The sequence below is a fragment of the Aedes albopictus genome, chromosome 1 (genome assembly GCF_035046485.1).
Source record: "Aedes albopictus strain Foshan chromosome 1, AalbF5, whole genome shotgun sequence".
NCBI classification, from domain to species: Eukaryota; Metazoa; Arthropoda; class Insecta; order Diptera; family Culicidae; genus Aedes; species Aedes albopictus.
In genome coordinates, this window is record NC_085136.1 from 123,426,935 (window position 1) to 123,442,380 (window position 15,446).

Genomic DNA, 15,446 nt, shown 5'->3' on the forward strand with positions numbered 1-15,446 from the left:
CGAAGCTCTATCATAAATAGTCGACTACCTAGAACTTTTTCATCGTTCACTTTACTCCTTGGAAATAGCCGACGACGGGCCATGCCACCACTGTTATTAGTGTTTCAGTGCGCATGTCTGCGCACCGCGATAGCGCTGTTGGTAAGAGAGAGAGGTTCATTGTTTGATCTTGCATTCAAATCTCTGTCTATTTTTGTCCTGCGACTGGCAAACATGAAATGGGGGAATGGGGAAACTGGCAATACGTAGAACCAGTAAAGCTTCTATCATCCCTCACTGCAAGTGCTGTGATAGCCTCATTGGTAAAGGCGACTGAAAATTTACGATAGCAGGATTGGAGGTTCAAATCCCGTCCATGTTTGTAAGTTTTATAATGAATTCGAAATTTTTTTTATGTGGCCTATTATTTTCTAAAAATAGAATAACACACTTAAAATAATTACCCAAAAATGAGTAAAAAAAGTTAGTTTTTACCCTAATTTTTAACTAATTTAATAACTCTTTAATATCAAAATTTGTTATTGAAATATTTCCCAAATTCACTGTTATTAAGTTGATATTGCCACTAACAAAACATGTTATTAAATTGATTTTTCAGGAACAAATTTTTGTTATGTGACTTGTTATTTTGCCGCTTATGACAGCCAAGTTTATAACTCAATATGTTATGTTAATAACATGAAAATTACTAATTCCGTTATGCAGTTATTTTGCCAAAATAACGCATTTTGTTATGCTGTTGTTTTTCTCTTCTGCTCGGGAGGAGTTACTCGTCGATAACGAACTACAAACCGTAGTAAAGTGGTTAGATAAGAAGGAGAAGTGGCCGGAACAAATAATGAAGTATCAGGCGTTCCAAGGCGATTTATACCTACAAGGAGACCTTTTGATGAAACGCGAGAAAATGGTATTGCCATCAACGTTACGAGATCGAGCCCTGCGACTAGCCCACCGTAGTCACCCGGGCATGTCGACCATGAAAAATTTTCTGAGGCAAGGTTTGTGGTGGCCAGGAATGGACAGGCAAATAGAAGATTTTGTCAAAACCTGTCCAGAATGTCAGCTTGTCACTGTGATTTCACGACCACTACCCATCGAGAACACAGAGCTCCCTCAAAATCCTTGGGATTACGTTTCGATGGATTTTGCTTCCGCGTCTGATAATCTGAACTGGAAGGCACTAGTTTTGACTGATAACTATTCTCGGTTCCTTGTCGTTCTTCCAATGGATAAAACAGACACTGAGGCTTTGAAAAGATCATTGAGGAAGGTGTTCAACACGTACTACGTACCGAAGACTCTAAAGGCAGACAATGGCCCTCCTTTCAACAGCGTTGAGTTGGAGTCTTGGCTTAAGAACATCTGGGGAGTACGGTTGATCCACAGTACCCCGTTGAATCCCACGGAAAATGGGCTCGTGGAGAGAAGTATGCAGGGCATCAATAAGATCACAGCAATTGCCAAACTTGGGAAACTCAATTGGAAGGAGGCTATTTCCGATTACGTGGCAGCGTACAATTCCTGGCCTCACCATGTAACGAAAATTCCGACGGCAGAGCTGATGTTTGGACGAACAGTGCGGAGTGTTCTGCCAAATCTTCGTACAGATCAGCATCAATCATTTGACGAAGAGCTAAGAGATCGAGATCAGAGGGCGAAATTTAACCGTAACTCAAGAGAAGATATTGCTCGTAGAGCTCGAAACAGCGAGATCGAAGTGGGAGATACCGTCTTAGTCTCACAGCAAAAACGGGACAAGGCGGACACGCCGTACAAAAACGCTTTTCATAAGGTAATTAACATTCAAGGCGCTGGACGAGCAACTGTTCTGGATACTACTACCGCTAAAACCTACGACCGGAATGTGAAATTATTGAAAAAGTATGAACACCGTAAGCCAAATGATCTAGCAGACAATGGTAAAGTAAAAAGTCATACTGGGTTTCAAATACAATCTGAGGCACTAATTTTGATTTCTATATTTTCTTTTATTTTTTTTATCAAATAGCAGCATTGGAAGAGAAAGAGCACGAACCCCCACAGCAGAGAAACCTTCAGTTTGAACCAAGAGACCATCCTATCTTGAAGGAAGCTACAAAGCGATGTGAAGAGGCTATCGGTTTACCAGATGACGACGAACCCATTGCGAAGCGTCGTAACGCCCGAGAGATCAAAAGACCTCAGAGATTCCTAAATACGATCCGTCCAGATGATGAATGATTATATTTCCTCTTTAATGAATCTTTTACGATAATTAGTGTGGGGGGAGGATGTGGTATCCTAGATTTAGTGTGTGGAAAGTGGACTGACTTGGAAGGTGGTGAAAATAGACGAGAGACAAATAAAGCATTGGAAGACTGTTTAATAAACTATAAATAGTGTCTGGAATTAGTGTTCACTGCATTATCACAGGGGAGAATAAAGAAAACTTAGGAATGATTAGGTTCTTCGAGGAAAATTATGCCTCTGGGAAAACTAAGCAATAAGTTGGACATTTTAGAAGAAGTTGGGGATTTTTAAGGAACGTTGGGGATTTTAAGGAGATATTAGGGAGGATAAAGGAAACTTAGGAATGATTAGGTTCTTCGAGGAAAATGATGCCTCTGGGAAAACTAAGCAATAAGTTGGACATTTTGGGAGAAGTTGGGAATTTTTAAGGAACGTTGGGGATTTTAAGGAGATATTGAGGAGGATAAAGGAAACTTAGAAATCATTAGGTTCTTCGAGGAAAATTATGCCCCTGGGAAAGCTAAGCAATAAGTTGGACATTTTAGGAGAAGTTGGGGATTTTTAAGGAACATTGGGGATTTTAAGGAGATATTGAGGAGGATAAAGGAAACTTGGGAATGATTAGGTTCTTCGAGGAAAATGATGCCTCTGGGAAATCTAAGCAGCAAGTTGGACATTTTAGGAGAAGTTGGGGATTTTTAAGGAACGGTGGGGTTTTTTAAGAGATATTGAGGAGGATAAAGGAAACTTAGGAATGATTAGATTCTTCGAGGAAAATGATACCTCTGGGAAATCTAAGCAGCAAGTTGGACATTTTAGGAGAAGTTGGGGATTTTTAAGGAACGGTGGGGTTTTTTAGGAGATATTGGGGAGGATAAAGGAAACTTGGGAATCATTAGGTTCTTCGAGGAAAATTATGCCTCTGGGAAATCTATACTTCCACATTCATTGTTCAATAACTTATGCTGCTTTGAATGAAAAAGCCCTTTGATCACTGGAATGTGATCTTTGGTAATGTATGCCCATGCATGAAATTTAATGATGACAAAATATTTGGATTTCGTCAATTTTCCTTAAAATTATAAAAGTGAGAATGTGTCAAGGGAACCGAATTGACAGTTCCGAACACAGACGCAAACGCTAAACTGTCATTTTCATAAGTGTCAAAGGGCTCTCAAAATCAGCTGATTTTAAACGTCTTCTACTTAGGCCTATTGAAATCAGTAGCTTTGGTGACGTGTGGAGAGGGGTGGTGAAGGTAGTAGAGTAGTAGGGTAATTGCTCCATTCGTTGTGGTAACACCAATTGTGGTAGTAAAGACAATTATAAGAAAGTGAAATCCTCATACAAATGGCTCAACTTTGGCTTTCCAGAACTTTTAGATTTCCGATCAAAATAATAATTAATTAATTAATTAACTACACAGCGCAACATTTTTTTGTCTCAAAAGCAAACTTATGTCTCTCTCTTCTTGGCGTAACGTCCTCACTGGGACAAAGCCTGCTTTTCAGCTTAGTGTTCAATGAGCACTTCCACAGTTTTTAACCGAGAGCTTCCTCTGCCAATGACCATTTTGCATGTGTATATCGTGTGGCAGACACGAAGATACTCTATGCCCAAGGAAGTCAAGGAAATTTCCTTTACGAAAAGATCCTGGACCGACCGGGAATCAAACCCGTCACCCTCAGCATGGTCATGCTGAATACCCGTGCGTTTACCGCCTCGGCTATATGTCCCCCCCCCCCACCCCCCCCCCCCCCCCCCAACTACACATAAGCAAACTTATGTGTTTCCGACAATTTTGGGACTCAGAATTGCGTCAGCACGTCACAGTTTTGAGCTATACCTCAATTTATATGGCAAAATATGCGATTTAGGGCTTTTTTGATTGCAAGCCATTAAGCATGGAAATATTTTTTGACGGAATTCCTTCACAAACTCTTCCTGGAATTCTTCGAGATGTTACCTGAAGCTCCCTGAGTATTTTCCTGGAATTTCTTGAGGGTCCCCTTCAGGGACTCCTTCGGGGATTTCTTCAGCAATTCTTCCAGGAGTTACTTCAGACGTTCCTCATAAAGTTCATCCGAATTGCTAGATGAACATTCTTTTGTGATTTCTCTAGGAGGTCTAGATTCATCCAGGAGTTCCTTCAGTGAGGTTTCCATGAGTTCCTCTTGTGGTTTCTCCTGAAATTGCTTTAGTAATTTCTCCAGCAGTTATTTAACTCTTAGGAGTTCCTCAAGCAGCACTTTTCAGGAATTTTGCAGGAGACCTTTCAGGGATTCCTTCCAAGGATTCTCCTTGAGTACACCAGGGAGTACACAGGGATTCCTCTAGGAAACCTTCTGGAATTCCTTCAGCTTCTTCGGAGTTTATTATGAGATTTGTTTTCGATTTTTTTTAGGTTAATCCAGCTTGTTTTGTTTGCAGCATTCAACCTTTGAACGCACACCATTTCCTTCGCAATACACATAATCAAACTCCGATGCATACGGAAACATCTTTCGAAGTACATATCAGTATTTTTTTTATAGAATGAGGAAATCTGTTGATTGGCAACACCGTAGAAAAACCACATTCTGCACTACCTGACCTTGCCTCCGCGGTACGCCCGTAAGGGATTACTTCGTAAGGGGGCCAACTCGACTAACTGTTGGTCGGCTCGCCATTTCCTCTGGAGGTGAAGCACAATTGTGGATACCGTGGTCGATGGTCGACGGGCTCCAAGAAGCTGAGCGACAATACTTGATCGAGCACCCGCCCGTGGTGGCCAGTGCCTGTTGTGCAGACTTGCGGTTGTTCACCACCACCACCTCCGTCTTGTGGTGTGCGAGTGTCAGTTGCCTCGAACTCATCCAGCCTTCCACTATATCAATCGCATGCGTTGCCGTCAATTCCACCTCTTCGACCGACTCACCGTATACCACCACGGTAATGTCGTCAGCACCCTGTTCTGGAAGTAGCTTCCCAGAATACAGAATACGCCTTAGGCTAGCCGGGACACCTAAGCGAGTTATGGCGCTCTCTATGGCGGCCCAGCTTTCACTATTGAAGGCGTTTCTAACGTCTAGCGTGACGATCGCGCAGAACCGTATGCCTCTTCTCTTTTTCTGCAGCGCAACTTCGGCCAATCCAGTCACTGACCTAATGGATCCACTGTCGATCTACTTTTGCGAAACCCAAACTGGCTGTCTGATAGCCCCACGTTGTCCGTCCTCTCGGTAGACCAATAACCTAGACAGAATGATCCGCTCTAGAAGTTTCCCGGCCGTGTCTAAAAGGCAAATTGGTCTATAAGCCGACGGGTCGCCTGGTGGCTTCCCGTGCTTGGGCAGTAGAACCAATTTTTGCCTTTTCCACCTCTCCGGAAACTCGCCTCTATCCAAGCATCTCTGCATAGCCGATCTGACCATGTCAGGGCTAGCTTCGATGGCCGCTTTAATAGCCACCGTCGGAATGCCATCCGGGTCCGGGGCCTTGATCAGCTTAAGTGATTTCGCGATTGCGGTTGACTCATCATTCGTCACTGGGAGAACCTCACTCGGACCGGGATGGTCTTGCAGTGTGGGTGCCCATGGTCTTACCTCGTGGTGCGGGAACAACGTTTCCACAATCCTCTGCACCATCACGGGAAAGCGTTCCGGAGGTGCAGATGTGCCTTTCGTTTTGCACATGACTACCCGGTAGGCGTCTACCCAGGGGGTTGTGTTGGCCGTCTGACAGAGATTATTGAAGCACGTCCGCTTACGCGCCTTGATCTCTTTGTTCAGTGCCAACTTTGCCGCCCTCTTTATGCCACCTGTCGCTCCGCTCTCAACTCATCGGTCCGGGCTCTTTGGATCCTTCTTCTTGCCCTGTGGCAACATGCGCGGAGCTTCGCGATTTCTTGACACCGCCAGTATACCGGTCTTCGTCCATTCCTGGGTATTAGGCCTGTCCAGCTTTTCAAAAATGTTCTCTGATTCTCAAGTCCACCCCCATATTTTGATTGGCATCCTGAAAGAAGCAACTGGTCAAAATTTCAGCCAAATCCATTGAAATTAAGAGGTGCATCAAATCAATTTTGTGATTTTCGACTATTTTTGAACTTCAAAATATCATAACTACGCTAAAACATGTCAAAACTTTATTCTATTGGCAGAAATTGAAAGCTATACTTGTTGGCTACAACTTCTCCAAACAACGTGTACCAATAAAATTGAAGGAAACATGTGTAATTATCACATTTGTGATCAGAAAAACCTTAAAAAGTTGATTTTTTTAATAGATTTCATTCTGGATTACCCTAATATACTTAATAAATTTGATATTTTAAAACGGCATCATATTCTCTCATGTTTTTGGGTTATTTGCTTCTTTGACACTAATGCTGTAGGAGTTGAGCAAAAAATATTAAAATTCGGGAAAGCCAAATGTGGCCTAAAAACTAGCTTTTCGGAGGCAATCACGTTACTTACCTTACCGGTCAGGCTAAGGCCGGGGTGGCCTCTGCTGTACATAGTAGCCGCCTCCATTCCACTCGGTCCATGGCTGTTTGTCTCCAGTTCCGCACTCTGCGTAGGGTCCGCAGATCGTCCTCCACTTGGTCGACCCACCTAGCTCGCTGCGCTCCACGTCGTCTTGTACCGGTCGGATGACTCTCGAGAACCATTTTAGTCGGGTTGCTATCCGACATCCTGATGACGTGACCCGCCCACCGTAGCCTCCCGATTTTCGCGGTATGGACGATGGTTGGTTCTCTCAGCAGCTGATGCAGCTCGTGGTTCATTCGCCTTCTCCAAGTCCCGTCTTCCATCTGCACTCCGCCGTAGATGGTACGCAACACCTTCCGTTCGAAAACTCCAAGGGCGCGTTGGTCCTCAGCACGTAGGGTCCATGTTTCGTGCCCATAGAGGACGACCGGTCTAATCAACGTTTTGTAGATGGTTAACTTCGTGTTACGGCGAACTTTATTCGATCGTAGAGTTCTGTGGAGTCCAAAGTAGGCACGATTTCCTGCCACAATGCGCCTCTGAATTTCTCTGCTGGTGTCGTTGTCGTCGGTCACCAGTGAGCCCAAGTACACGAATTCTTCAACCGCCTCGATTTCATCACCGTCGATATGAATTCGGGGTGGCGGGCGCGGTGATTCCTCCCTGGAGCCCTTTGCCATCATGTACTTTGTCTTCGACACATTAATGACTAATCCGATTCGCCTGGCTTCACTCTTTAGTCGGATGTACGTTTCCGCCATCGTCTCAAATTTACGAGCAATAATATCAATATCATCGGCGAAACCAAGCAGCTGAACGGACTTCGTGAAAATCGTCCCACTCGTGTTTATCCCCGCTCTTCTTATTACACCCTCCAAAGCAATGTTGAACAGCAAGCACGAAAGACCATCACCTTGCCGTAACCCTCTGCGAGATTCGAAGGGACTCGAGAGTGTCCCTGATACTCGAACTACGCACATCACTCGATCCATCGTCGCCTTGATCAACCGTATCAGTTTATCCGGGAATCCGTATTCGTGCATAATCTGCCATAGCTGTTCTCGATCGATTGTATCATACGCCGATTTGAAATCGATGAACAAGTGATGTGTGGGCACGTTCTATTCGCGGCATTTCTGCAACACCTGGCGGATGGCGAACATCTGGTCCGTTGTAGCGCGTTCACCCATAAATCCAGCCTGATATTGCCCCACGAACTCTCTTGCAATCGGTGATAGACGGCGGCATAAAATTTGAGAGAGTATCTTGTAGGCAGCCCTCAGTAGTGTGATCGCGCGGTAGTTCCCGTAATCCAACTTGTCGCCCTTTTTGTAGATGGGACACACGATACCTTCCATCCATTCCTCCGGTAATACTTCCTCCTCCCAAATCTTGGTAATGACCCAGTGTAGTGCTCTCACCAGTGCTTCTCCACCGTATTTTAAAAGCTCGCTTGGTAGTTGATCTGCTCCAGCGGCTTTGTTGTTTTTCAACCGGCCAACCTCCTCCTCAATCTCTTGAAGGTCAGGGGCCGGAAGTCTTTCGTCCTGTGCACATACTCCTAGATCTGTTACCACGCCACCTCCGGTACTTGCAATGTCGCCATTGAGGTGCTCATCGTAATGCTGCCGCCACCTCTCGACCACCTCACGCTCGCTCGTGAGAATATTCCCGTGATTATCTCGGCACATGTCGGCTTGTGGCACAAAGCCTCTGCGCGAGCGGTTCAGCTTCTCGTAGAACTTTCGTGTGTCCTTAGCGCGGTACAGCTCTTCCATCGCTTCGCGATCTCGTTCTTCCTGCTGGCGCTTCTTCATCCGGAAGACTGAGTTCTGCCTGTTCCGCGCCTGTTTGTAACGTGCCTCATTCGCTCTCGAAAGGTGTTGCAGCATTCTCGTCCATGCTGCATTCTTCTCGTTTTTCAACTGTTCACATTCGCCGTCGTACCAGTCGTTTCTGTGATTCGGAGTCGCGAAGCCTAGTGCTGTAGCCGAGGTACTACCTATGGCGGATCGGATGTCCCTCCAGCCATCTTCAAGTGTAGCTGCGCCAAGCTGCTCTTCCGTTGGTAGGGCCACTGCTAACTGCTGCGCGTAGTCTTGAGCCACTTCTACGTTACGAAGTTGCTCGATGTTGAGCCGCGGCGTTCGACTTCGACGCGTGGTGATAACTGTCGAAAGTTTTGAGCGCATGCATACAGCGACTAAGTAGTGATCCGAATCTATATTCGCACTGCGGTATGTGCGAACATTGGTTATATCCGAGAAGAATTTACCGTCGATTAGAACGTGGTCGATTTGGTTTTCTGTTTGTTGGTCGGGTGATCTCCAGGTGGCTTTGTGGATATCTTTGCGGGGGAAGAAGGTGCTTCGGACTACCATACCACGGGAGGCTGCAAAGTTTACGCATCGCTGGCCGTTATCATTCGATACGGCGGGCAGGCTGTTTCGCCCGATTACCGGTCTGTACATTTCCTCCCTTCCTACCTGCGCGTTCATGTCGCCGACAACGATTTTCACGTCACGCGGCGAGCAACCATCGTATGTTTGCTCTAACTGCGCGTAGAACGCTTCTTTCTCGTCATCGGGTTTCCCTTCGTGTGGGCAGTGGACGTTTATGATGCTGTAGTTGAAGAAACGGCCCTTAACTCTCAACATGCACATCCTTGCGTTGATCGGCTGCCACCCGATCACACGTTGTCGCATCTTGCCCAACACTATAAATCCTGTTCCCAGTTCATTGGTGGTGCCACAGCTTTGGTAGAAGGTAGCCGCTCGATGCCCGCTTTTCCACACTTTCTGTCCAGTCCAACAAAGTTCCTGCAACGCCACGATGTCGAAGTTGCGGGGATGTAGTTCGTCATAGATTATCCTGTCACATCCTTCGAAACCTAGTGACTTGCAATTCCATGTTCCAAGTTTCCAATCGTAGTCCTTATTTCGTCGCGTGGGTCTTTGCCGATTGTATCGAGTCGTATTTTCTAATAGAAATACACTAGAACATCAATGGCGCTGTAGTCACTTTTACACACCTAGAAAAAATCATGTAATTTTAGGTGTCCTGAACCTGACATATACGAGCATCTTCAAAGACACAAATTTAGAGGTCAAAACATGTCAAATTACGTCTCCTAGGACTTATATTTTCTTAGCGTCTAGCAATCGCTAGAACCGATCTGATAAATAAAACATATAAAAGTAAAATATTAATTTGCCTGGATTTGAACTCAGGATCTGCTGATTGTGAACCACAACTCTTACCTCTCGGCTATTTCACCGAGCTGGAGGGTGGCAGATGAATGTGATACTGATTCTACGTTTCTGGTGATGTGGATTTGTTGACATCTAACGCAACCAACCAGGACTTACATGACGCGCGTAAAATTGAGTCCAATTTGTGATGTGATTCAGTCTTGAAAATGTTTACGTTCATTGATGTTTCTGTCCCGTGCAAATTTCAGAATTTTTAGGTGTGTACTATTTAATTCAATTATAACGTATAGCGTAACAAAAATTAACTTTTTGTCTGTCTCAAGAGCAAACTTATGTGTCTCCGAAGGATTTTGGGCCGCTGAATCCGAACCCGGGCTCAGATTTGGTCTAACACGTCACAATTTTGAGCTATACCTCAATTTATAGGGCGAAATATGCGATTTTGGGCTTTTTTGACTGCAAGCCATTAAGCAAGGAAATATTTTTTTAAGCAATCAAAAGGGTAATTGGTCAATTAACATCTAAATTAACGACTTATGCTAAATATTTCGTTTTACCTAATCGAATTTGATAGTTTTAAGCGATTTATGTTAGGTACGATATTTCCCATACAAGTCACCCTCCAAAAGTTGCATGCAAGTTTTCATACTAACATAAAATGCTTAAATTTATGAAATTTGATCAGGTAAAATGAAATATTTTGCATGAGTCGTTAATTTAGATGTTAATTGACCAATTACCCTTTTGATTGCTTAAAAAAATATTTCCTTGCTTAATGGCTTGCAGTCAAAAAAGCCCAAAATCGCATATTTTGCCCTATAAATTGAGGTATAGCTCAGAATTTTGACGTGTTGGAGCAAATCTGAGCCCGGATTCGGATTCAGCGGCCCAAAATCCTTTGGAGACACATAAGTTTGCTCTTGAGACAAAAAAATGTTGCGCTGTGTTATTAACGTTTATTGTAATAATTGATTGTTTTTAATTGCCCAGCTTGAAAAGCATCTTTTGTTTTGGTAAACAAAATTTATTTGACACTTCTAGTACCGCTACTGACGCTGTAAGGGCGTTGCAAACTAGATGTTAGTCACACGAACAGTCGCGACATTGGACTTCTGTGGCTAGTTATTCTAATTATTTTCTCCTATGTTATTCGCAATGTGGTTTTTTACAGGTGGCTTATTGGCAATCACGTTGTGGCGCGAAATTGTACTGAACGTAGTAGCTTTGCTTCCTTGTAGTTTGCATAGGCTACCCCCTACTACGGGTGATAACAAACAAGCGTGATGACAGGTGTTGGCTATCATATCGGTGCTGACGCGATGCCACTTTTGCGCTCCAAAGCGTGATTGCACCCGAAAAGCTAGTTTTTAGGCCACATTTGGCTTTCCCGAATTTTAGTAATTTTTGCTCAACTCCTACAGCATTAGTGTCAAAGAAGCAAATAACCAAAACACATTGGAGAATATGATGCCGTTTCGAAAAATCCAACTTATTACGTATATTAGGGTGTTCCAGAACGAAATCTATCAAAAAATCAACTTTTTAAGGTTTTTCTGATTACAAATGTGATAATTACACATGTTTCCTTCAATTTTATAGGCACACGTTGTTCGGAGAAGTTGTAGCAAACAAGTATAGCTTTCAATTTCTGTCAAAAGAATTAAGTTTTGACAAGTTTAAGTGTAGTTATGATTTTTTGAAGTTCAAAAATAATCGAAAAACACAAAATTGATTTGATGCACCTCTTAATTTCAATGGATTTGGCTGAAATTTTGACCAGTTGCTTCTTTCAGGATGCCAATCAAAATATGGGGGTGGACTTGATAATCAGAGAACATTTTTGAAAAGCTGGACAGGCCTACTGGGTATGGATCGTCTCAGCATTGCCGCATCACACGCTCGTCTCAGGGTACCAACTAAATCGTCACTAGACAGGTAATCGGTGTTCTGCTCCATGAGCAGCCGCTGCGCAAATGCCGGCTTATCGAAACTCGAGGTTAGCCATCCTCGGTGAGTGTCGGTTATCCTCGACTGCTGCCGTCTACCGCTATGCTCGATACTGTATCGAATCGCCAGGTGATCACTATGCGTATACCCGTTATCAACTCTCCAGTCTGAGCTAGGGTTAAGACCCGGGTCACATCGATGATGGACTCCGTACCGTTCCTGCTATATGTGCATGCACTGCCGACATTCACAATCTCCACGTTTAGTCCCTCCACAGCTTCGAGTAGAGCCCAACCTCTCTCGTTCGTAGAGCGGCTGCCCCACTCAACCGCCCACGCATTAAAGTCTCCACCGATGAGTAAGGGACTCAGTCCTACTAGTGCGCTTGCCAGTGAGTCTAGCATGATCGAGAACTGGCCTATCGGCCACTTGGGTGGGGCATAGCAACTGCAGTAGTAGACCCCGTCGATCTTCGCAATCGCAAAGCCCTCACACGTCGTGGAGATTATCTCCTGGACCGGGTACCGACCGGTCGTACAGAAAGCCGCTTTCTTGGCCTTATCCGCTACCCATTCCCGTTATTGGGGGGATGCGGTAGGGGTCCGAAAGAAGCGCGATGTCTGTACTCGACTCCCAGGCGGATTGCCACAACAGCTGCTGCGCGGCTTCACAGTGATTCAAGCTCAACTGTGGGACTTGCGTCATTTTCGGCCGTTCTGTCCACTTAAGCTTGGGCACTTAAGGCGAAACTGGAAGCATTTCCTCCCTTTTGGTTTTTTTATTTTTTATTGAATAACGAAGCAATATTTTCAAAATCGGTGTTCGTGCACATGTAGAGTATGGATCAAGATATCTTCTGATTTTTTATGTAGTGGAAAATATTTTTCGTTTGTGCAGAAACCATTTTTGAACAAAATTGCACAAAAAAATGGTTTCTGCAAAAATGGAATACATTTACCACCTCAAAAAAATTCAGAAGAAACCTTGATCCATACTCTACATGTGCACGAAACCCAATTTTTAAAGTATTGCTTCGTTATTTAATAAAAAATCAAAAACCGAAAAAAAAAATAGAAAATGCTTCCAGTTTCGCCTTAAGAACACCTGTCACGTGGCCTTTGTTCGTCGTGCAAATCGGACACTTTGGTGTCGATTTGCACTCCCTGGCGAAGTGGAACCAAAAAAATCGAACAGAACACTTGCGGAACTTTCTTGTGTAAGAGAGTATAGAGAATCTTCGTGCCTACCACACGATAAACACATACTGAATGGTTATTTGCAGAGAACGTTCTCAGTGAATAACTGCGATAGTGCACATAAAAGAAGCTGAGAAGCAGGCTTTGTCCAAGTGAAGACGTCACGTGAAGAAGATGAGCAAGTCCGGAGGAATTCATCAATCAATATATTCCGTATTACCGCACATGATGCTCTGTTTACGATATGAAGTTTTCCCACCAACCACCGGTTTGCTTACCTCTACTAATCACCGACTTACTATGCACTAGTGGGATAGTTTTAGAGATTCCGGGAATCTACTATATTTATTTACATTTATTTACATTTATTTATTTGTCAACAGGTAAAAATACAGACCCAAATGACACAGCTATACTAACATAACTTAATTAACTAACATAAAATTTGCTTAAATCTATGCTTAATCACTACACGAGAAACATTGAAATCAAAAACAGCAAAACAACTATTAAAAACACGGCACATACTCTGCATCGGCTCATTTATAATGTTGGCTCATTTATAATTGGCTCTGGCATGGCGAATAGATAGAAAAGAATAGGAACGAAGAGACCGACTTGGAATGTGGATTCCAGTCTGACCAAGCAACGAAGAGCAGTCGATCTGATTTTGAAGAAGGTCGGATATGAAGCAGGCTTTAGCGACGTTCCTTCTATCATGCAGAAGCTTCAAGTTTATGAGTTTGCAACGACTTGGATAAAGAGACGAACCGGTCAAGGGCTGAAAGTCTCTCTAATAAAGACAAATCAATCAATCAACGACTTGGATAACTTGGCAGATTCAAGGGGTTTTGCCAAGCGAGAAAACGCAAAGCAAAGCGAATAAACTTTCGTTGTACCGCCTCGATACGCTGTATTTCGTTTTGATAAAACGGAGCCCAAACTACAGAGCAATACTCGAGCAACGGTCTAACAAGTGCGCAATACAACGACTTTAGGCAATAAACATCTTTGAAGTTTATAGCAAAACGGAATATAAAACCTAATTGCGAAGACGCCTTGGAATCCATATAGGCAACATAGTCCTTGAAAGTCAACTGAGAATCCATCAAGACGCCCAGATCTTCGACGGTAGACTCTCGTTTTAGATGAGTGTGATCTAGACAATAATCGTAATATATTAGAGATTTTTTCCGACCAAATGAAATTATCGAGCATTTGGACCCATTTAGGACCATTCGATTAACATGGCACCAGTTAGCGAATGTTGCGAGTTACTGCTGCAAGAAATCTGCATCATGTTGGCCCTTGATAATGTGGTACAGCTTTAGATCATCCGCGTATGACAGTTTGAAGCAGTCTAGTACATAATTCACGTCGTTCATGTATAAAAGGAATAAAAAGGGTGCAAGATGGCTGCCTTGAGGGACACCTGAGGTAACTGCAAACGGAGATGAAGCGTGATTTCCAATTTTGACAGACATTGTGCGACCAGTGAGGTATGAGTGTAACCAAGACAGCAAAGTATTACCGATACCCAACTTACGGAATTTGGCGAGAGCGACATCGTGGTTCATCTTGTCGAATGCTGCCGAGAGATCTGTGTAAATGGCATCTACTTGGTGACCTTTCTCCATTTCGCGTATAATGAAAGAAGTAAACGTTGTCAAATTAGTGGTTGTTGATCGCTTAGACATAAATCCGTGCTGTTCTGGAGCTATGTAAGAGCCGCAGGTCTGAACCAGATGCTCAAGAACAATGCTTTCAAACAGCTTGGAGGTAGCACTCAGGGCAGCGATTCCTCGGTAGTTAGAAACTGTTCGTCTGCATCCTTTTTTATGTACCGGAAACACAAAAGAATCCTTCCAGTAACAGGGAAATACGCCGGTAGTCGAAGAAAGATTGAATACAGTTGAAAGCGGTATGGCCAACGAATTCGCACACTGTTTGAGTACCAGTGACGGTATGCAGTCGGGACCATATCCACTTGAAGATTTCAAATCCTTAAGCCCTGAAACAACCATATCACCATACTATGATGGATCTACCGAGAGTAAGAGGCCATTTATTGACGAAATACTTGAAACGAAGTCCAACAGCAGATTGTTTGAAGGGATTGACAAATGACAAAAATATCAACAGTTTTCATCTTTTGCTTAAAAAGTTTAATATAAACTTAATTTTAATGAAAATTCGTCTAAGATGCACTTTCATATGTCTAGTTTTAATCTTCACTGTGGTGCATAATTGGACAAACGCCGATTTTCATACAAAATAGACAAGTTTGAGATGCTAATATGCTGAATTTTGCCTATACGAAGTACCGTAAAACGGGGTATCATTGATCAGGGGGGTAACATTGATCGGCTTGGCCGACCACATGAAATGTT

General features: G+C 43.6%; 1 protein-coding gene across 1 annotated transcript; it reads left to right on the forward strand.

Annotated features, from left to right (window-relative positions):
* Positions 1–767: 767 nt before the first annotated feature.
* On the forward strand, positions 768–2,407 carry LOC115263674 (uncharacterized protein K02A2.6-like). Its single transcript, XM_029866881.2, has 2 exons — positions 768–1,919; positions 2,012–2,407. The coding sequence occupies exons 1-2, from the start codon at positions 839–841 to the stop codon at positions 2,218–2,220; spliced, it is 1,290 nt and encodes a 429-aa protein (XP_029722741.2). The 5' UTR covers positions 768–838; the 3' UTR covers positions 2,221–2,407.
* The last annotated feature ends 13,039 nt before the right edge of the window (positions 2,408–15,446 follow it).